Genomic DNA, 22,872 nt, shown 5'->3' with positions numbered 1-22,872 from the left:
TCTGAGCAACAAGAAGCAGGGGCTGATTCTGCCCGCAGAAGAATGAGGGGATACTGCAGGGGAATGAAGAGAAGAAGGTGACTGAATCCAGGAGGGGAGACACCTTCCCGTTCCTCCTCCCAGCCTTGGAGCAAGTGTGGGGAGCGGGGCTGTCTGCACTCCCTCCCTTTCAGCCTCCCACCCTGAACCTATTTCTCACTTTGTTTCACATGATAGGAACATGATGGCATTTCCTGTTACTCACCATGTTAGCAAATGCAGCTACTGCCAGTTCACAAAACTGCTTTCCTCAGGTCAGTGGGCCAAATGGGCCCCAGCTCCACCAAGGCATTGCCTTGGCCTGCCACTGCACAGCAACATGGGGCTCCTAGGCTCAGAGGGTCCCAGGGAAACACAGAGTGACAGTGGGTTCAGTTCCTGTCACTTCCCCTCAGTTGACTTTGTGACCATGGTCAACATGTGACCTCAGTTTCTTCATTTCTTAGAGATGGCGCAGGCCACCTTCCCAGGGCTGTTGTGAGGGCCCATGAGATGGCGGTGCTAGTGCAGTGTCTCATACTCTGAATCTTAAAGATATTCTTTGAGCATCTGCTGTGTCACAGCCACTGTCCTAGGAGCCGAGGGTATAATGGCCAAACAGCCCCAGCCCAGTCCGCAGAGGGCTGCATCCTATAAGGGAAAAAGGCAACCAAAAGCCACTGCTGTATACTAAGGACAGGCAGGGGAGGTGGAGTAAGAAATAAGATTCTGCTAAGAGCTGAATTACTATTCGACCCTGCAATCCCATTACTGAGTATATACTCAAAGCAAAATAAATCATCCTACCAAAAAGACACATGTACTCACACGTTCGTCACAGCACTATTCACAATTGGAAAGACATGGAACCAACCCAGGTGCCCATCAACAGTGAACCGGATAAAGAAAATGTGATATATAGACACCATGGAATATTCTGCAGCCACAGAAAGGGACAAAATCATGTCCTTTGCAGCAACATGGATGCAGCTGCAGACCATTATCCTAAGCAAACTAATTCAGAAACAGAAACCAAGCATCACATGTTCTCACTTAGAAATGAGAGCTGAACACTGGGTACACATGGACATAAAGATGAGAACAGACACCAGGGACTCCCTGGGAGGGAGGAGGGCAAGGGTTGAAAAACTACCTATTGGGTACTATGCTTGGTTCCTGGGTGACAAGTTCAATCATACTCCAATCCTCAGCATCACACAATACACCTTTGTAAGAAACCTGCACACACAATCCTGGAATCTAAAACAAAAGTTGAAAAAAAAGTGCAGCTTCCGAAGTCACACTGATCAGCAGCAATTCGGCTGTGTCACTTTCAGCAAGTTACGTAACCTGTCTGTTTTTATTTTCTCAACTCTAAAGAGAAACAGAAGAACATCTACCTGATCATGTTGTAAGGATTAAAGAAAGGAGTTTAAGTCCCTTTGCACAACATTTGGCCCAAGGTGAAGTCAGGCAGCAGCAGTGATGATAATAAGCAGATAACGGTGATGATAAGAAATGTGATATTCACCATGGGGAGAGTATGGGGTGCTACAGGGGGCTTAGCAAGACACCTCATCCAGTCTTGAGGTGGGAGAGGAGACCACAGTCAGGGAAAGTTTCTCAGAGATGATGTTCAAGCTAAAGAATAACCTTAAGTAGGGCCGGGCATGGTGGCTCACGCCTGTGATCCCAGCACTTTGGGAGGCCGAGGCGGGCGGATCACGAGGTCAGGAGATTGAGACCATCCTGGCTAACACGGTGAAACTCCGTCTCTACTAAAAATACAAAAAATTAGCCAGGCATGGTGGCGGGCACCTGTAGTCCCAGCTACTTGGGAGACTGAGGCAAGAGAATGCTGTGAACCCAGGAGGCAGAGCTTGTAGTGAGCCGAGATCATGCCACTGCACTCGAGGATGGGCAACAGAGCGAGACTCCGTCTCAAAAAATAAATAAATAAATAACCTTAAGGGTTATGAAATTAACCTTTAAGGCTAGCTACGTGGCTTGAGAGGAAAGGACTTCATACTGCCAGATGCGGCTCACACTGCACCCTCTGTCGTGGCTGCAGGAACACTCAGAGAACCGGGCCACCGCAGGGCCCCAAAGCACTGCGTGTTCTGTGGAGCCTTCAGCAGCAGCAGCTGCAACCAGAACAGGTATTCTGGAAGCAGGGCCACATGCTCTAAAAGCAGCAGGGCCAATCTCCTGCCACATAGAGCCAGCTCACCACCAGTAGAGACAGCAGCTTGGGTGACAGGCGGCAGGCAAACGGGACTGCATGGCCACCTGACCTTGTGCATGGCCACTGACAAGTCAAGAGGGCCCTCTATGTATCATAATCACACCCCAGTTCTACAAGTTCTTCACAGTGGCAACTGCAAATCTATCCAATACAGTCATCCCTTGGCATCCGCAGGGGATAGGTTGCAGGAGTCCCCACGGACACCAAAATCCACGGTGCTCAAGGCCCTTCTATAAGATGGTGTTATGTTTGCATATAACCTACATACATCCTCCCATACACTTTTTTTTTTTTTTTTTTTTTCTGAGACAGAGTCTCATTCTGTCACCCAGGCTGGAGCGTAGTGGCATGATCTTGGCTCACTGCAAGCTCCGCCTCCCAGGTTCACGCCATTCTCCTGCCTCAGCCTCCTGAGTAGCTGGGACTATAGGCACCCACCACCATGCCTGGCTAATTTTTTTGTATTTTTAGTAGAGACAGGGTTTCACCGTGTTAGCCAGGATGGTCTCGATCTCCTGACTTCATGATCCACTGGCCTTGGCTTCCCAAAGTGCTGAGATTACAGGCGTGAGCCACCGTGCCCGGCCACATCCTCCCATACACCTTAAATCATCTCTAGATTACCTATAACACCTAATACAACGTAAATCCTACATAGATAGTTACTATATTTTAAAGTCTATATTATTGTTTAGTTTTCATTGATTTTTCTTCCCAAATACTTTCCATCTGAGGTTGGTTGAGTCCCCAAATTCAGAACCCATAGATACGGAGGGCTGACTGTACATTGTTCCCATCTTCATATTTTAAAAACTATTCAAGAGACAAGGTGCCACCCAGTTTCCAAAATAAAATCATTCAAGGTACACACACAAACTGCTTTCTACAATTTTTCTGATGAATTCTGTTTGTAAGCAGTAAAAACGAGGCCATGGCTCCTGTAATTAAACCAAGCCTCGGTTCTGAACATCTATACGTTTTCCAGGATGCTCCTTCGGTTGACTATAAAAACCTCCTATCAATATTTGAGTTACTGGACTGAACCACAATTATGACTACAGCCTTAATGAACACCCTCCCTCCATGCCAAGCAAAGCTAACAAGCTCCCCAGTGAAAATGCAGAGATTTTTATATGCTTGAAGACGACATTTGTGATTACCCTAGGGCTTTTTAAATTAAAAGTCTCAGTAGTAAATTTTGATTGCTAAACCTAAAGGCAGGTCAATAAATAACTTGGACAGTCTCTTCAGATTTTTCATGTGAGTGAAACTTCCATTGTCATCTCCAATCGATGGCACAGACTTACCAAGGTCAATAAGAATCGCATGCTGCTGGGAAGTCAGCTGCTTTAAGAGTTCTTTGTATGGCACATCCTTTGGCTGCTGTTTGCTGGAAAACTGGTGTTTAAGGTGGAATTGCTCAGCTAGAAATTTCCAGATTTCACCTCGGTGATGACGTGGCACACCTTTAAAAGGGGGAGAAGATATGGAAATAATTTATGCACAGAATACAACTTAATAATAAAAATGAATTGTGTTTCATGTTCCATTTATCCAAATTCTTGTTCCTTTTTTTTTTTTTTTTGAGACACAGTCTGGCTTTGTCACCCAAGCTGGAGTGCAGAGGCACAATCACATCTCACTGCAGCTTCAACCTTGTGGGGTCGAATGATCCTCCCACCTCAGCCTCCCAAGTAGCTGAAATTATAGGTGCCCACCACCAGGCCTGGCTAATTTTATTTTTTATTTTTGTAGAGACAGGGTCTCTCTATGCTGTCCAGGCTTGTCTCAAACTCCTGGGCTCAAGCAATCCTCCTGCCTCAGCCTCCAAAGTCCTGGGATTACAGGGATGAACCATCGTGCCTAGCCACTGGTTCCATTATTAATTAACAGCATAAGAACAGAAGGGAGGCAACTAAAACCTTGCCCTATTGGCTTCTTCCCCTACTTCCACCCCCTATTCTCCCCTCACTTTCCTGGCCCCTTCCTCCTTTCTTCTCACTTCTCAAATGTATTATCATGTTCTGACCCTGTCAGACTCTGCAAGGAATAAAGAATATGACCTGAGCTCCAACCTGGTGCCAATTAACGACATTCTAGGGAAACAAAGCCAAGTATGAAAAACTGTCATGTAAGATGTGATTTCAGAAACAAGAGAGAATCAAAAGGAAGTAGAGCTCAGATGGAAGAGAAGCTGGCTCATTTCTTTTTATTATTATTATTATTATTATACTTTAAGTTGTAGGGTACATGTGCACAATGTGCAGGTTTGTTACATATGTACACATGTGCCATGTTGGTGTGCTGCACCCATTAACTCGTCATTTAACATTAGGTATATCTCCTAATGCTATCCCTCCCCCGTCCCCCGACCCCAAAACAGGCCCCGGTGTGTGATGTTCCCCTTCTGGTGTCCAAGTGTTCTCACTGTTCAATTCCCACCTATGAGTGAGAACATGCAGTGTTTGGTTTTCTCTCCTTGAGATGGTTTGCTCATTTCTAACTGAGCAATCAAGGTTCCACAGAATCCTTCATTTGAGCCAAGCCTTAAGGATGAGGGAAAAGGAAGAGAAAAGTACAACCAGAGAGAGGGAACTGAGAGTGATTCGGTTTGCCTCAGGCACAAGGGTGCACATGGAAGAGAGCAGCTGGCAAGAAGGCTGGAAGGGTTATTGTCAGAGGCAAAATTGACGGCAAGAAACCTGCCCCATGTTTGGTAGCTCCAGGGAACCATGCATGTTTCTGAGCTGAGGTGGAGTAAGCTAATCATAGCTGAGATTCTGGAATTCCGATGAGGCTTCTTTCTGCAAGATAAGCTGCAAGAAGGGCCCAGAGGCTGGGTAGGAACTGACTGCATAGACATTGCCATGTGAGCATCCAACAAAGCTCTAAAAACAGAAAATGTCCAAGATCCTCTACCTAATGCTTTGCATGTGATTAATTTGAATACTCACAGTGATTAACAATGTCTAAAACTTAAGAAAATTCTCTTAAAGTCAAGGATGTTATTTAGGGCAAACCTAATTTTAAAAGGTGACAGTTTTGAACCAAAATTCTTTAGCTCATTACTCAGCTATTACAAGGCCAAAAAGGTGGAAAAGGGGAGAGCAAGAAGACTGAAGAATAAGATGCCAAGTCTTTCTTGTCTTTTGGGAGAAAGGAAGCCTCCGAGTTAGGCATTGATCTTTCTTTCCATCCAGGAAGAAAAGTAGCCTCTTTGTACCCTGCCCTGCCACTCAGACAGCCTGCCCAGGAGGATGGTTTCTCTGGTTTCTGTCTCTGGCCACCTTTGGGAAAAGTTTCTGCTCTGGCAAGGTAGCAGCAGCAGATAGCACTGATTGCAAGGCCACTATGCACCATCACCATTCCATGCACGTTACGTGTATTGGCCCATACCATCCTCATAACCTTCTAAGGGAAACATGATTATCCTCATGGTAAAGAAAAGAGAGGCAGTGAGAACAGGTCCCTTGCCCCAGGTCCTTAGGCCGGTGAGTGACAGCCCAGGGATGCTGACTGCCATTTTCTCTTGTTGTCCTCCATGTCGGAAATGTCCAACAAGGCTGCTACTCAAATGGGGACTAGAGAAAAAATATTCTGTGTTCTTACCTTGCAATTAATGATAAAATAACCATCTGTGGATTTGAACCAAATAGTAATCATTTTATTAACAGATTCAAAAGTCTCACTGGGCTACCTCTTGGAAATACTTACTGTGTAGTAAATGCTTTCTTCTTTCCCTTTCACGTATCTTTTTTTTTAAGTTGGTCTGTAGAAGAAATACAGGGCCCCTGTAAACCATGACCACATCCTATACCTTCTGTAATTTTATCTCAGCATTAATAAAATGATCCTGTAGAGTGAGTTGAATGGTGTTCCCTCAAAAAAGATGTGTTCACTTCCTAATCCCTGGAGCTTGTGAATGTTACCTTCTTTGCAGATATAATTAAGGACTTTCGGAGGAGGAGAGCATCCTGGATTATCCAGATGGGCCCTATATCCAGTGACAAGCATCCTTATAATAGACATACAGAGGAGGAGATGAGAAGGGGAATCAATGTGACCAAGGAGGCAGAGGCTGGAGTGCTGTGGCCACAAGTCTAGGAAGCTGACAGCCACCAGAAGCTGGAAGAGGCCAAGTACAGACAGGCTGACAGCATGGTTTTGGAGCTATGGCCTCCAGAACACTGAGAGAATAATTTCTGTTGTTTTAGTCACTATTTTTGTAGTAACTTGTTATGGTAGCAACAGGAAACAAATATACCCTGATATCTGCTTTCTACTATTATTCTATTTCTTGTCTCCCTCTGCTATTCCAGCTCATAGATATATCCTGGGTACATATACACACACGCACACCCTCCCCACAAATACTTCAAATGCTGATGAGAAGTAAATGTGGGCTAGAAAACAGTCAGCATGATAAGTGATTTATAGTGGGGCTTTTTTCCACAAAATACTTTTTCTCAAACTGGGAAAATTTTCCCAAGTTATGAAACGTCCAATTTCCTATTACTAAATCATTTCCATTGTCTTATCAGACCTTTATTTTTTGAAAGAAAAGAATATTGGCTGTGTCACTGGACAGTACCAGATATTGTGGTATTCAGGAGTAAGCTTAGATTCTGTGATTTAAAGCACAGGATCATGCAAGTTGGACCCAATGTTTTTGCTAAGAATGGCCTGGAATGCCCTTCCCCACTGTGGTGCTGCCTTCACTCCTAACCCAAGAGAAACCTGGCAATGGAGCCCACCTAGGGCTTGCAGGCAGGGTCTGGGAGGGCAGGAGGCCGTTCCTCCAACCCCCATGTAAATAGCTTCTTACTCACTTAAAAAATAATATACATTCACTGTTAAAAAGTGGGGCAAAAAAACCTCTGAAATGCAAGAGGTATAAAGAAGAAAGTGAAAAACCACCCATAACTAGAATGAGCATATATTTACCATCCAAAGCAGGAAGCTTTTCAAAGTGAAGAAGAGGAAGGCTATTAATAATTTTGCCAGGACAGGAGTCATAAACCAGGGCTATGCGAGGTGAACTGGGCTCTATGGTCATCCTGTCTATAACCTGGACATCTGCATCGTGGGTGTTTTTCCATGTATACACAAATGGAAATATCAACAGTACAGGAGACCATGCTGTACTCTTTTCATTTAACAACTTAGATATCTTTTATATCAGTAAATACAGATCTACTTATGGTGTCGTTTTCAAGGAATATGACATGGGATAGTCATATGTTGGGTTTTTTGTTTTGTTTTGACTATTAAACAATGTCACAATAAGCATTCTTCTTACTGCAGTACATTTTTGGCTGATTAGTTTCTAGAGTAAGTTTTTATAAATGGCATTGCCGGGTCAAAAGCAAGCAGAGTTTGCATCTGGCCCTTATCATCAGCAGCCCAGGCAGCCACTCTGCAATCCCATTCCTAAAAAAGACATTCCAGCTTATAAGGTTCTATCTAGGTATCTTTAGAGAAATCATTTTGATGTGTACTAAACTGAATTATCTATAATGTCATAGGATTATGTTATCTTCTCCTAAATTGATACCCTAATCCTGGCCCCTCATCTAATTTTAACTCGGAAAATTTTATAAATTCCTTTATTTCCATCACTTCAGGGTCTTTTATGTCACTATGAGGAAGGGCCTCTTAATCCACACAACTACCCTCTCTTTCAAGGTCTCTGAGGTGAGTTGGCCTCTACTTCAAAGGTCAAAGATATGATTCAAATTTAGTCTCAAATTTTTAGATGCACATTTTTATTCTGAGCCACAAAACAGACCGCCATCATTTGTTTGGAGTTGTTAAATCTTAATGTGTTAAAACCACCTGACTGACAAAGCCCCCTTTATGATTAGAGCTTCTGCAGTAAAAAGTGATGTGGCAAAGTCAGGCAACACACAAGGAAATTCCAGGTCAGCCTCAGCTCACTCCAGTATACAGAATGCTCAATCATCTGCGCCCAACTTTCACTACCCAGGGTCCAGATTCCTAGAGTATTTCTATTAGCCCCCACAAATATGCCCAGTGAAAAACAAATATCCAGGTGCCAGGCTTCTAAGAAGCTCAAATATTTGGAATAGCTGTCACAGGCCCATGCAATTTGCCTTTCGCAGAAACAAAGACACCTGAAGGTGATCATCTAGGCAACTGTGAATGGGGAAGAACAGACTCATTCTTTTCTCTGCCTTCTCCCTTTTCAAAACAGCAATTTGGGGTCATTTGATGTAAAGGTAAACCTCAAGCAAAAGGTACAGGTGCAAGGAATATTAGAACTGGAAGAGAGCTCCAAGATCCTCTGCTCGGTGCAAGTCTCTCCTGCTATCAGTAAGGGGGCAAGAGCCCAGAAAGAGGGTACCTGCCAAAGTCACACTGAAAGCTGCTGTCAATCCAGAACTTCGGTCTTCACCACTGCATACATGTTCTGAGAAAAGCACCTAGAGATCCTGTTCAACAGGAGGCAGTGCAGTACGGTGGTGTGAACCCAGCTCTGTGGCCCAGAGCCACTGCTCAACTGCTCTAAGCCCAAGTTTCCTTATCCATAGAAAAGGAAAAGGTGTAACAAAACAATAAATACCCATGATTACTAAAATTGATGTCAAAATTCAGAAAAGGTTAAAAATGCCTAAAAAACTATAGTAAAAAACACTGCTTTGTTCCATTAATGCTCCTAGAGATGAAAAATGCATATGCAGGCCAGGAGCAGTGGCTCACACCTGTAATCCCAGCACTTTGGAAGGCTGAGGCAGGCAGATCACCTGAGGCCCAATATGGTGAAAACCCGTCTCTAGTAAAAACACAAAAAATTGGCCGGGCATGGTGGCTCACGCCTGTAATCCCAGCACTTTGGGAGGCCAAGGTGGGCGGATCATGAGGTCAGGAGATCGAGACCATCCTGGCTAACATGGTGAAACCCCATCTCTACTAAAAATACAAAAAAAAATTACCCAGGCATGGTGGCGGGCACCTGTAGTCCCAGCTACTCAGGAGGCTGAGGCAGGAGAATGCCATGAACCCGGGAGGCAGAGCTTGCAGTGAGCTGAGATCACGCCACTGCATTCCAGCCTGGGCAACAGAGCAAGACTCCGTCTCAAAAAAACAAAAAAAAAATCCCACAAAAAATTAGCCAGGCGTGGTGCCGGGTTTCTGTAATCCCAGCTACTCAGGAGGCTGAGGCAGGAGAATAGCTTAAACCTGGGAGGCAGGGGTTGCAGTGAGCTGAGATTGCACCACTGCACTCCAGCCTGGGCAACAAGAGTGAAACTACATCTCAAAAAACAAAAAAGCAAAAGTGCATATACAACGTTTTCCCACTATACAACTGATAAACTCAGGAAAAACCCATTCTATACATACTTGAAACCCTTATTCAGAACACCTGGTTATTCATGATGAGCTCAACCAGAACTCAGTAGCATAGAATCAGATTAGATTCAGGCTTTTACTCTTGCCAGAAGACATTAACATATACTTTTAAAGAAATCATTGTTTGACTAGAACACTAATAATGACTGAAAGGAAGCTTCAAAATAGCAGTTCTCAAACTATCTGTGAAGCATCAATTTTTTTTCTTTTTAAAAATTTTCCAATCTACTACAGGCTGATATTTTTATACGATACAGTAAAAATAAATTAGAAAAACAAAATTTAAAAAAAAACGGACAAAATATAAGTCCACATTTTTAATTAGGATCACTGTGTCAAATTGCTGGAAACATTTCCAAATGCTTAGTTTCAAGTTCTGTACTTATTCTTCTTGGACCAGTAACAGTTTGGGCTGGCAGATCTCACTGAAAAAACAGTGAATCCTGCCCGCTCTCTAAGGCCTTACAGTATAGCAGACACATGCTGTGTGCTCCTCACAACATCCACTGTCAGCACCCACATCTTACGCTTGTAGAAACTGGAGCTCAGAGAGGGTGAGGCATTTGTCTAAGATCACACTGCAAAGTAAGTGGCAGGGCTGAGATTTAAGCCCAAGACCACCTGTCTGAAGTCTGTGCTCCACACACTATGTTGTCTCCCTAGAGTACCCAGAGACAAGCCATACAATTAGTTTCTAGTTTATAATTTAATTCAAAGTATATCATCAAATCATTATCCAGTTTATAGGCAACGAAGCCCTTGGGTGTTCCTGTCTTCTTCTTATTTCCTGGCCTTCTGGAAATTTTAATTAAGAGGAATCATGAAACGTGGTGAAACACATGTCTATTAAGTAAGGTATATGGAAATAGATTAAGATGTGATGAAAAGAAGGGAGATGGCCACTAAAATTAGACTTGACATTTTTTTTATTCCACACTTCTCCCCAATCACCAATGAGGGGTGAGGTTGACTAGATGCTTCCCAATGAAGCTTACCTTGCCCAACAGCCGAGTGCATTTTTTCCATGTCAAACTTAATTTTTGATCTTCCTGGAGTGCTAAGCATCTTTTCCCACACTGTAGTTACTTCTTTAAGACAGGGAGTAATTTCTTCATAATCGAGCTTCAGGCGCTTGTTCAGCAAATCATTTTCGGAGGCTGGAATAGACCATTCCAGAGCGCCTTAGTAAAGCTATGGAATTTCCATTACACAACATGGCTGCCTACTTGTTATCCCGCTGAGATGTCATGCAGTTACAACTGGCTTAACGCGTCTAAATATAAGTCACTGTCCATGCCTCTACCCATTTTCCTTGTTTTGGAAAATGCTAAAAACCTAGGAGGTATGTGATTTCTCTTACCCCTTCACCCCCAACATACTCTGTTGGCTCTACTGCTAAGATATAACCCACATCTGCCCAATTCTTTCCATCTTACCCCTATCAAACCATGAGCCTCCCCAGGACAGGAGCTATGTGTTATTAATAAAATTCCCAATGACTAGCATGGTTAGAACTTGATGCAATTTTTTTCATCTAAACTAGGAGAGGCACTCTAAAGATCGTTTTCTTATTTAGAGCCAAACCTCCATTTGGTAGCTTCTACCATGGGTCCCATTTCTGCTTCTTGGAGTTAAACTGAATAAATCTACCCCTTTCAAATGACATCTCTCAAATATATGAAGAGAGCTACTGTTTCCCACCAAACTTACTCAACCTAAAGCTGCATGAAGAATTATAACTAAATTATCAAGCCCAGGGGGGAATAACATCAATAAAGGGAAATCTTAAATTGACAATTTACATTGATTCCTGGACCCAATCTCTCACTTCACGGCCACAGAAACTGAAGTTCAGGAGGATCAGGTGATTTGGTGCTGGTTATTTACCAGCTAGAGGGAAGCCAAGCGACTCTAAGCCCAGGGCTGCCTTCCTCTCAGCTTTTATGGTTTTCCATCTACCATCTTTAATCTTTTCCCTCGTACTCTGATGAACACATTTTTAAAAATGTCAACCCTAGATTTTTTAGCTAAGAGGCTGGGAGGCTCAGCAATTAAATGACCCCCACACTTGCAGAGAGTTTAGAAGAACTACAATGAATATTTGATTTTTAAACCATCACGTATTATTTAACTAAGAAAAATGTTTTTAAAAAAAATTTTTAAAAATGTCAACCCCAGTTTTTTTTTTATTTTTTAGGCTGTGATTTGGGCTATGAGAAAACACAATAAATGTCACTAGAGTTGAGCTAATCCTTGCAGCAAATCAGGTTTGGGGCTAGCCTTGCTGCACTGCAACTGGTGGCAACACTGGGCTCTGGATACCAACGTATGTTCCTCTGGCAGTAAGGCTGCTACAAGCACGTCTGGCCACCCTAACAGAGCCCAGCAGGCAACATGAGCATCCTGCTCTGTAGCTGACACAACTTCACACAGCCAGAAAGAACTGGCCAGAAGATTCAGCTGAAAAGGCTCAATCCACAAACATCCTGCTGTTTCCGTATCCTAACAACACTGCTGCCTGAAATCAGTGGCCTCCAAAATGCCTTATCAACCAAGGCAGATGGTGCAGAACTACAACAAACACCCAGGCTCCAGGGCAAGAACTTCAGATACAGGACCCAGCTGTTCGCAATATTAAATAAGACCCCACACACCCATGCGGTTTGTAAGCTTGTAGAGATAGGGGAAGAGGACTGACTGAGATCAAACGTAAATTTGCAACAAAGTTCTCTAAAATATTTACTATGATTTAACACAAATGTCTGAGCCAACTTGGACTTTGTGATAACGTTCAGGTCTGATTTGTGCCTACTCTGGTGGGTGGGCTATGGCTGCTCCATCCCCAATTCTGCTCTGTTAACAATGGCTTTCCCAGACAAAACTGTCTTGCCAGCTGCCACCATCTCTTGAAAGCTCAGAATGGAAAGCTAATAGGCTGGAAGGCTCAGCAATTAAATGACCCCCACACTTGCAGAGATTTTAGAAGAACTGCACTGAATATTTGATTTTTAAACCATCATGTATTATTTAACTAAGAAAAATGTTTTTTAAATAAAAAACATCAACTGTAATTCAAAATTTAATGTTATTACATCATTTTAATCTTAGTAAAGCATAAAATGCTGAGTTATATGGATTAGCTCAACTGGCAATAACATGTCAACACCAAGCCATGGCTGTATTGAATCACATGTTGCGATCTTGCATTTGGCTGCTCACATCTTCATTTAAAAATACAGAAAAATGGGCTGGGCACAGTGGCTCATGCCTGTAATCCCAGAACTTTGGGAGGCCAAGGTGGGAGGATTACCTGAGGTCAGGAGTTCCAGACCAGTCTGGCCAACATGGTGAAACCCCGTCTCTACTACTACTACTACCACTACTAATAAAAATTAGCCGGGTGTGGTGGTGGGCACCTGTAATCCCAGCTACTCGGGAGGCTAAGGCAGGAGAATCGCTTGAACCCAGGAGGTGGAGGTTGCAGTGAGCCGAGATTGCGCCACTGCACTCCAGCCTAAGCAACAAGACCGAAACTCTGTCTCAAAAATAAAAAAGAAAAAAAAAAGGGAAAAATGGCCTTGCAGAGGAGGACAGCGGAGGACTGGTAGCTTCAAAGAGAGGCAATGCTTTTTGTTCTAACAGCAATGAAAATTACCTATCTAATTTTGGAGAAATCACAACTTCAGCTTCCAAGTGCCTACAATGGAGTGAGGTAGACTGAGATGACATAGTATGGTTCTTTCCAGAATGCGATGCTTCCAGAATAGTAAAAAATATTTGACTCATCTACTATTCAAGTCAGGAAACAGGCTTAACCATAAGAAGAACTTCCTCATACACATTCTTCTAAATTCTTTCCCAAAGAGTATGCAAGTCAGCTTGAACCCCTAATCAATTTCAAGAGCCATCTCAGATGCAATTTAACCTTCCTTCAAGAAGGGAGAAAAAAAGAAACTCAACGATAGAATGCCTATCTCTCTAAGTACATAGTACAGCAGGTCCTCAAATAATGTCTTTATGCTCAATGTCGCTTTGTTATAATGTTGACAAGAAAAAAATGGATTCCTAGCCCAGGGCCATTATCTGTGTGGAGTTTGTGTTCTCTTCATGTCTGTGTGGGTTTTCTCCAAGTGCTCCAGTTTCCTCCCACATCTCAAAGATGTGCACATTAGGTTAATCAGTATGTCTACATGGTCCCAGTCTGAGTGAGTGTGTGTGTGTGTGTGTGTGTGTCACCCCAAGATGGAATGGCATTCAGTCCAGGGCTGGTTCCTGCCTTGCCCCCCAAGCTGTAGGGATAGGTTCTGGCCACCTGAGACCCTGAAGTGGAATAAGTGGAAAAATAATTACCTCTCTCTTTTTGTTTTTTTTAAGATGGAGTCTCACTGTGTTGCCCAGGCTGGAGTGCAGTGGCACCATCTCGGCTCACTGCAACCTTTGTCTCCTGGGTTCAAGCGATTCTCCTGCCTCACCCTCACAAGTAGCTGGGATTACAGGTGTGCACCACCACGCCTGGGTAATTTTTTTTGTAATTATAGTAGAGACGGGGTTTCACCACATTGGCCAGGCTGGTCTCGAACCCCTGACCTCAGGTGATCTCCCTGTCTTGGCCTCCTAAAGTGCTGGGATTATAGGAGTGAGCCACTGTGCCAAGCCAATAATTATCTTATTTGTATTAATCTTGCTTAAATGTTTGCATAGCTCACATTTACATCAATATTTAATATTAGAAGTGTCTTGGGTCTTTATTTAGAAGTTTGGTGATTTTTTTTTTGCCCAGAAATATGCCATAGGAACTTAACTCTTGTTTTTATCAATAAACCCTTAGTAAAATTTGTTTCATTATACACCATTTTGCTTAAATTCGCAGTTTCCATGAACTTATTGGCAACATTAAGTGAATACTTACTGTACACTCTGGCTGATTCTTATCAAATCTTGCATCTATATTTAATGTAAAAGTTCTGCCCTGCCCCTAATCCACCCCGACAAAACTTACTAAATATTTTTAAGCAATCAGGCTCTTATTGCTAGTTATTTTTTTATCAGCAATCCAGGTCCTGTACATACTAATACAATGGATTAACGCTTCCAACATTATATTAAGCAAGTTTATTGTGTTTTCACCACAAAGATAAACACATGTTGAACTTTACAGAGCTAAGAAGAGAAACGAAGTCAAACAGTAAAAATAAAAGACCACAAAAACTGAACACTGCCAAGAAGCCAGATGAAATGAGGAAGCATTAGAAGATTGTTGGCAAGGGCCAGTAAACTTAATGCAACACCTGCCAGAGGGTTCCAGGTAACCTTAGGAAACTCTTGCCTTTTCATTCTAGTCTGTCTGGTCATTGCTTGCACAGCAGAATGTATTCTGCTTTTGTGGCACACTGATTTTGCCTCACCAATTACAGCTGTCCTCACCACAAAGAAGACAGCTGTGAGCACCGTTCCCATTTTATAGCTATGCCCTGATTTTACATGGCTGTCATTTGCAAGAAGATTGGCCAGTATTGGCATTAAAGTTTATGACCTACATGATGAACATAACTGCCTTTTTCCTCTTCAACAAAAATACCAAGATACACACCAATATAACTGCTGTGCTCCCGAGCTGTCATTTAACTGATGACACATGTAGTAATGCCATCACTATCAAACATCTTTTAGACATCTGCTTTTAAAATTACCTTCACGAACACACAAGAAAGTGGCAGAAAAACTGGGTTGGAAGAAAACAGCACTCACCTGCTCTAAACGCCCCCCCCCCAGTGTGCTATCACCTTCCACAGCACCCTGATGGGAGGACCCATCTTTCTCAGCTTCAAAACTGCACATTGGAAAGCTTACCAGCCTATTCCAACTGTGGGGCTACTTTCATATCAAAAGGTCTTATTCCTTTATATTTCATTTTCTGTTTTCAGTCAAAAGATATAGACACTACCTCTTTACATTCTATGAATTCGTACTTTTCAACTGCAGAAACTATGTTGCTGGTACACAGTGTTGTCATAACTCACAAGCACTGTATGGACATGCACAGAGAACGTCTATCCACTCGCTATGACACTAGCTATGCAACTGAAACTCATGGATGTGACACATTCTCAGGAGCTTATTCCTCAGATTTGGTGTCTTAATGACTTTCAGCTCTATATAAGCATCGAGGTCATTTTAAAAGATCAAAATTTGCAATCAAGAATGATGCTGAATGAAATGTACTGTAATTCCAAAATTGTTCTGGGGCAATGGCAGGGTGACTGAACCATCTGCTACATCTTCCCTTTGAAAGAGATTATGCAGACTTCCTGCTCAAAATCTTCACTACTTTATCAGCGGGTGGTTCTCTAGATACCCTAAGACTCATGATCTTTCCAAAGAGTATGTAAACTTTGCATCTTAAGCTACTTTGAAGATAATATTAATTGGTTCCAGTGTCAGTATGGAAACAGGAAATGAAAAAAATCTAACCTTTCAAAGTTAATGTCATATTTTGACACTATTGATATCAGTACAGGTAGAATTCAGCTAATTCTTTTTTTCAGATTACTTGCAAATCACTGAAGAAGCACATAGAGTGAAGTTACACATGTTAATGACTTACACAAGAAAAGTTCATACCTAACACACAGGCACAGACTATGGCTGAGGATAAAGCAGAGAGAGAGAGAGAGAGACAGAGGGGAAAACAAAACAAAACAAAAAGCACCTTTCAGTGTGTTACAGCTTAGATTTAAAGCTTGTATCTCAGAAGTTCTAAACGCTGTACTAACAGTGACCATAGAGGAATAATGAATATAGTTGGTGAAACTATCATTAGATCACCAGAAAGTAAACAGTGTTAATACTACTCTGAAAAAGTAAACAGATATAGATAGATGTGTACATTAGACTATTGTGCTGCTATATTTTTAAGACAGCATGCTTATGTCTGATGTGATTAACTTCAGAGCCAAGATAAGACCAGGCCTGTTCAATATCAAGATGGCAAACCAACCTTGGAGCTTCTGATTTTCCTTCTCCATTCTAAGCAGCAGTATCTGTTGAAGAATAGCCTTTTGCCACAGCTCTCGGAGCTCACAAGATGTCCTTTTCTTTTCCTCTGGTGGGGGGCCAAAGGGCCCATCTTCACAAACTGGTTCTAAAGGAGATCGTGGGGGAAGCTCTCCCAGCTCTGAATAATCTGGAAAGGGAGACGGCATTCCAGAATCGTCATTTTTCAACAAAAAATGCACATTCAAACACAATGCCAAATCAGCAAATTCTGTTCATTCAGATAAAATATAATAATATCACCAAGTTTAAAATTCATGTGTTAATATGCATTGGCATAAGCCATGTCTGAGCCACAAACGTGAAACAAATGATATATCAAATAGTAAGCAAAACTTCAGTAGCTGAGGAAGTATTTAAAGATACTTGCTTTTTAAGGTGTAATATTTTTATCTCCTTCTGAAAATGTTATTTAATAATTATAGAAAACGTTCCTACAGTGCCTACTGTGTACCAAACTGTTCTCAGAGCTTTATGTACAATAATTTACACTCACAAAACTCTAAAACATGGGTATTATAACTATGCAGTTTTAAAGAAATGCAAACTGAGGAACAAGGAGTTTATGTAAGTTGCCTAATGTCACATAGCTAGGAAGGAGTCGAGCCAGGACTGGAACCCAACAGTCTGGCAGTCTGGCTTTCATGTGCATTCTTAACCACTGTGTTATCTGGCCAGGTATTCTGAAGGAAGATTAAAATGTATTTAATAGCCAGTAGTAACAGTAACCATTAGCAGACCTTCTACCAAGTGCTGGGCACTGCGCCGGGCATTTTATATAGGTAGACTCATTTAATCCTGATGACAAGTCCAGAAGGCAGATATTAGCCTGGAAACTAAAGTTCAGAAACTTGCCCAAGGTCATACAGTGAGTAAGTAGGTACACCGGCATACTCTTAACTCATGTCTTCCTGATTCAGAAGACTATTTGTTCCCACTACATATCACTACAATCCAAATGTTTCCTATGTCTAAATTACACAGCTTTATAGAGTCTTATTTCATTATGAGCCTATCAGACAAATGAATAAATTAAAATTCTACATCTTTTGGGGGTTTATATGCATTATAGGAGGATGTTACTGTGTACTGTTCAATAGAAAAGCAAGAATTGAAATTATAAAGTATCATCTCAATTTGATACATATTATGACAGGCAGTACAGTTCAGTGATTAATAGGGCAAGTTCTGGAGCCAGGCTGCCGGGATTCTAATCAAGACTCTGTCATTATTGATTCTGTGATCTTTAACAAGTTGCTTAACCTCCTGATGCTTCCACTTCCCGATCTGTCAAGTGGGTATGACAGAGCCTCCCCTCAGAGTGGTGGTAAAGAGACTGAGTTAATAGGCTATAAACCACTGAGAACAGGGCCCAACATAGAGTAAGAACACAATAAAAAAAAAATAGCTCTTATTGTTTCCCATCATATCTTTACTAGGGGCACAGAAAGAAATAAAAATTTCAGCTACTCAACTGTAAGCCCTAACCACGTTAGAACCTTGCTGCCTTGTTGAAAAGGGTTTTGGTCACCACACTGAGCACAGTTGCTGACACCCAGCAGGTGCCTGAGAAATAACTGTTGAACAAAAGAAGGAACAAAATACTGGGTTTACATGCACTGTTATTTATGTTTTCCCTGTATTTTCTAAATTTGTGGCAATAAATATTTTAAAAATAAAAACTAAGAAAAAATAACGCAAATCTATTCTAATTAAAATGAAAGATGGAAAAAATATTTTCCTGCAAAACACTTACAAAACAAATCCTTTCACCCCCAAACCCTATATACTTAGGATTAGTCATTACTGAATATGATGCAGTTCAATTGAATCCTTTTATTTAATCTTATTCTGCTGCTTGAAGTCTTTCATTTGAGCACTTTCCTTTCTTTTTTTAATTCTTTTACCATCTTGGCTCTTGGAATTCTGTGGAACACTGCAGTTGTGATTAAAGTTCTGCTTTACCTCACACTGGAAGCATATCTCCCACTGGTTTGCAAAAGAGTCTTGCAATTCCTATGATGTGTTCTGGCTGGCATGGCAGGCGCTGTCCTGATAATGAGGACAGTGTTTCCATGCACTCTCACAATCTCGTGTGCGTCAAGAGAACCCAGGACCCAGCCAGGCAACAGAAGGGAGCCCCGCTGAGGGTTAGGTGGGGTTGACCTGGATATTCTTTTTTTTTTTTTTTTTGAGACGGAATCTCGCTCTGTTGCCCAGGCGGGAGTGTGGTGGTGCCATCTTGGCTCACTGCAACCTCCACCTCCCAAGTTCAAGCGATTCTCCTGCCTCAGACTCCCGAGTGAGTAGTTGGAATTACAGGCATGCGCCACCATGCCCTGCTAATTTCTGTATTTTCAGTTGAGACGGGGTTTCACCATGTTGGCCAGACTGGTCTCGAACTCCTGACCTCAGGTGATCTGCCCACCTCGGCCTCCCAAAGTGCTAGAATTACAGGTGTGAGCCACCATGTCCAGCTGACTTGGATATTCTTAAACCCTACTAGTAAAACAAGGGCTCACCTCACCTAAACTCCTTCTTCTAATCTCATGCTTCCTGTTTACCACAGCCTTCCTCTTCCCAGGGTCTTGAAAGTTCCTACTGTGTTCCTTTCAAATTCGGAATCACAATGAGCAGGTGTAACTCAGGCCAGGAGGATGGAACATTCCTAACAGTAGAGGCTGCTTGTCCCCAGATCCACGTACTCTCTGCCACTTGGGCTACTGACAAGGACCACTGTCTATAGAAGTTTATGAAACTCCGGTTTTATTTTAGTATTCAGAGAAACTGGATCTGCAAAAATACAAGTATTGTTTGGTGACGACAACTGTGAGATTTAAGACCTAAGCTGTCTCCCTAATGTTTTCTACTTTTGTGATCTTTTTCTTATTATCACTAGTGACAGTTTGTTGAGCTTTTACCATATGGGTTCTTGGCACAAATAAGCTTGTTTGATTCTTACAACAATCTCATAGGACAGGTGATATTATGATCTCCATTTTCCAGCTAAAATAAATAAGGAGCAGTGAGGTTTTATAACTTGGCCAAGGTCACACAGCTAGTAAGGGTCAGAGCTATGATAAGAAAAAAGGTGTATTTTCCTCCAAAGTAAAAAAAAAAAAAAAAAAAGTTTACCCCATGCTTCTCTAACTTCTACATGCACAAGCCTAACTGGGGATCTTGCCAAATTAAAGATTTTGATTCAGCAAGTCTGAGGGGAGCATTTCCATCAAGTTCCCCAATAATGCCTCCACTGCTGTTTCTCCAAGCACACTCTGAATAGCAGGGCTCCACGCTGCAGCTTTACTCTCTATTTCCTCATGCAACCCTATGCACTTCCTAGCACGTCGGCTCGTCTCTTTCACCCCCACCACTGAAAACACAGTTCAAATACTGTTGTTAGCTGCCTGAATTCAGGTCCTCAACACATGGCAGGAGCTTGTCCCAAATTTGGTCAGGGGATCCAGGCCAAGTCCAGAATACAAAGACATATCTGAGCACTAGTATTAATTTCACCTCTACATGAACTAAATAAAAGCTGATCCACTGTAAAGGTCAGCAAACAAACCCAAGAGTTTAAAGGAGGGTTTCTCAACCTCAGCACTATTGACATTTTGGGGCTGGATAATTCTTTGTCGGGAGGAACTGTTTTATACACTGTAGGATGTTTAGCAGTGGGCATAGTAGCATCTGCCCACCATCAATGCCTCTAGGCATTGCTAAATATCCCCTAGAGGTCAGGAGGAACAAAACTACCTCTAATAAGAACCTCTGATTCAGAGCTAAAATCTCACCATTTTGTCTCTCCTAAACCCTGGGAAGGGGCAAAAATGTATCTCCTTTATCCAAATTCATTTCACATGGTAACAATTACTGATTTTTATAGTTTACGATTAACAACAAATTTGTATATTTTTTGTTCATATTAAGAGTAGCCTGGCTACAAAATAGCTCAGTAATTTATAAAGGGAGATAGTTAAAAATCTTTGTTCTAAATTTGGCCTGCTGAATCAGTCCAAGTAAGCTGCTTTCTCAACAATGCAAAAAGATCCAGATTGGGGACAAGGCTTTGGTTTGTAATCAGTCCTCCTTCACACGTGTGCAGTCTTGAGAGATGTGGACTCCAGTGGAGTGGCAGGTCGAGGAGAACAAAATCAAAGTCTGAGGCAACTGTCAGCTGAGAACCTTGTTCTAATGATAAACCGGGGCACTGTTTTCACTTGCATCATTCCTAAGCCAATCCTACCAGCATTGAGTCCCTTATATGTATGCAGCGATGCGATGCGTTAGGTGGTCTAAGGAGGGCTACTCTGAGGTTTCTATTCTCTAGAACAATCCCAGGGATCCAGCTTCTCTCCCCGACTTGCATTCTTGCTGAGAGACAGCTGCACAGAGGCCAGTGTAGAAAGCGTGGCTTGGCTCAGTGCAATGGAGGCTGAGCCGAAGGAGGGGCTGCTCTACCTCATGGGCCAACTGTGTTGGTGCCTCTTGGGAAAACATATGCCTTCTGGGTTCCAGTCCCCTAGTGTAAAATGTGAGAAATGATATTTGCCGCCGACTGCCCAACTGTGGAGACCACAGGCACTGACAGGCATATTTATAAAGTCAGCAAAGCCACCAAACCAAAGGGCTGCGATAACAACTTAGTCCAGGATTAGATTTTACTATTCTGACATCTATAATGACAGGATGTGGAGCACTTAAATTATGTAGCCTTTCAGAAACAATAGCCTCCAATGGGTTCTAAGAATTTTAAAACCAGTCATAATTCAGGAGGCCTTGGAGATAACTGCCTCCTATTAAATCATTGCTGTGACACTCCCAACAGAGTCATAAATATGATCTATACTGGTATGTCGATATTTTAGATGCCAAATTATTCCCCAACAACTCTGTGCTGTTGCATTCTTTTTCCTGTGCTGTTGCAATCTTTCTATCTGCACACAAATGTGTGGGGAAGAGTATGACATTGCATCACTGTTATGAACAGAATCAATGCCATGATCAAGAAAGAGAAAAAGCAACGTGCACACGACCTCCTATCTGCCCAGTATCTGGCTCTCTCATTCACAAAGCACTGACATTAAGTTCTGAACTGCAGTTCTCCTCCTTTTAAAGACATGACATTAAATCACATGTTAAGTGCCCTGTAAGAAAGAGGAGCTCTAGAAGGAAATGAGAAGACAGATCCTTATTCTCCAATTTTCTGGCTTTTTCTGTGTGTTACCCACCATAGAGCATTTTATACCTCTCTTCATCCCTCTTGAAAATTCCGAACTCCATGCCAAAAAAAAAAGAAGTTAAAGAAATTCCAGTTATTCTCAAACCTCTGTTTGAACAACATAAATCGATTCTGGAAAGGAGAAAACTGAACATTAAATCTCTGGAGAAAAGTTAACAACAACAGGGATTAACATCTGCAGCGTCTGTTGTTACGAACAGCTCAAGAAAATTTCTTAGAAAAAACAAAGTAAAATGACCATGTAGACTTAATGTTGTCAAATTGTTTACAAAGCATGAGCAGCTTTACCTCTACTACAACAGAAAGCAGAGCCCAGGAGGCAGAGATTTCTGTGTTCCCTGCCATATTCCACACCTGGGAAACAGCAGATATACATGGAACATTCAATGAATGAACGGATTCATTTGCCCAAGTTCACTCTCAACCCTGCCATGACTTCTGTGGATCTTTTACGGAAAATATTCCAAAGATAACCTGATTATTTCCTACAGTTGCATTATATGACAGTCTAGCTAGAGGAAAACAGAATTTTTTAAAGACAACATTCACGGCTGGGCGCGGTGGCTCACACCTGTAATCCCAGCACTTTGGGAGGCCGAGGCGGGCGGATCATGAGGTCAGGAGATCAAGACCATCCTGACTAACACGGTGAAACCCCGTCTCTACTAAAACTACAAAAAATTAGCTGGGCGCCGTGGTGGGTGCCTATAGTCCCAGCTACTTGGGAGGCTGAAGCAGGAGAATGGCGTGAACCCGGGAGGCGGAGCTTGCAGTGAGCCAAGATAGCGCCACTGCACTCCATCCTGGGCGACAGAGCGATACTCCGTCTCAAAAAAAAAAAAAGACAACATTCATTTAGTATAAAGAAATACTGTTAAGTTCCTGCCTCATGCCAGGCATGCTGCTAGAAATCCAAGTATGAATCAGGGTAGCAGAGAAGTAC

At 42.3% G+C, this 22,872-nt stretch overlaps 1 protein-coding gene across 19 annotated transcripts in view; it reads right to left on the bottom strand.

Moving 5' to 3' along the window:
• The window catches only part of TBC1D1 (TBC1 domain family member 1), a 255,708-nt gene that overhangs the window by 30,801 nt on the left and 202,035 nt on the right, over positions 1 to 22,872 (bottom strand). For 14 of the 19 annotated variants that reach the window (XM_024245843.3, XM_024245844.3, XM_054553822.2 and 11 more), the window contains 3 exons: positions 16,632 to 16,817; positions 10,630 to 10,791; positions 3,571 to 3,729 (listed from right to left, as the gene is read on the bottom strand). In XM_024245843.3, coding sequence (XP_024101611.3) covers positions 3,571 to 3,729; positions 10,630 to 10,791; positions 16,632 to 16,817 — 507 coding nt within the window. The remainder of the gene's footprint in view (positions 1 to 3,570; positions 3,730 to 10,629; positions 10,792 to 16,631; positions 16,818 to 22,872) is intronic. The other 5 variants (XM_054553823.2, XM_024245846.3, XM_024245847.3 and 2 more) reach the window with 1 other exon arrangement.

This window comes from Pongo abelii, chromosome 3 (assembly GCF_028885655.2).
Source record: "Pongo abelii isolate AG06213 chromosome 3, NHGRI_mPonAbe1-v2.0_pri, whole genome shotgun sequence".
In the NCBI taxonomy this organism is placed as follows: Eukaryota; Metazoa; Chordata; class Mammalia; order Primates; family Hominidae; genus Pongo; species Pongo abelii.
Note: the sequence above shows the minus strand (reverse complement) of the source record. Positions and strands in the feature narration are given on the sequence as shown.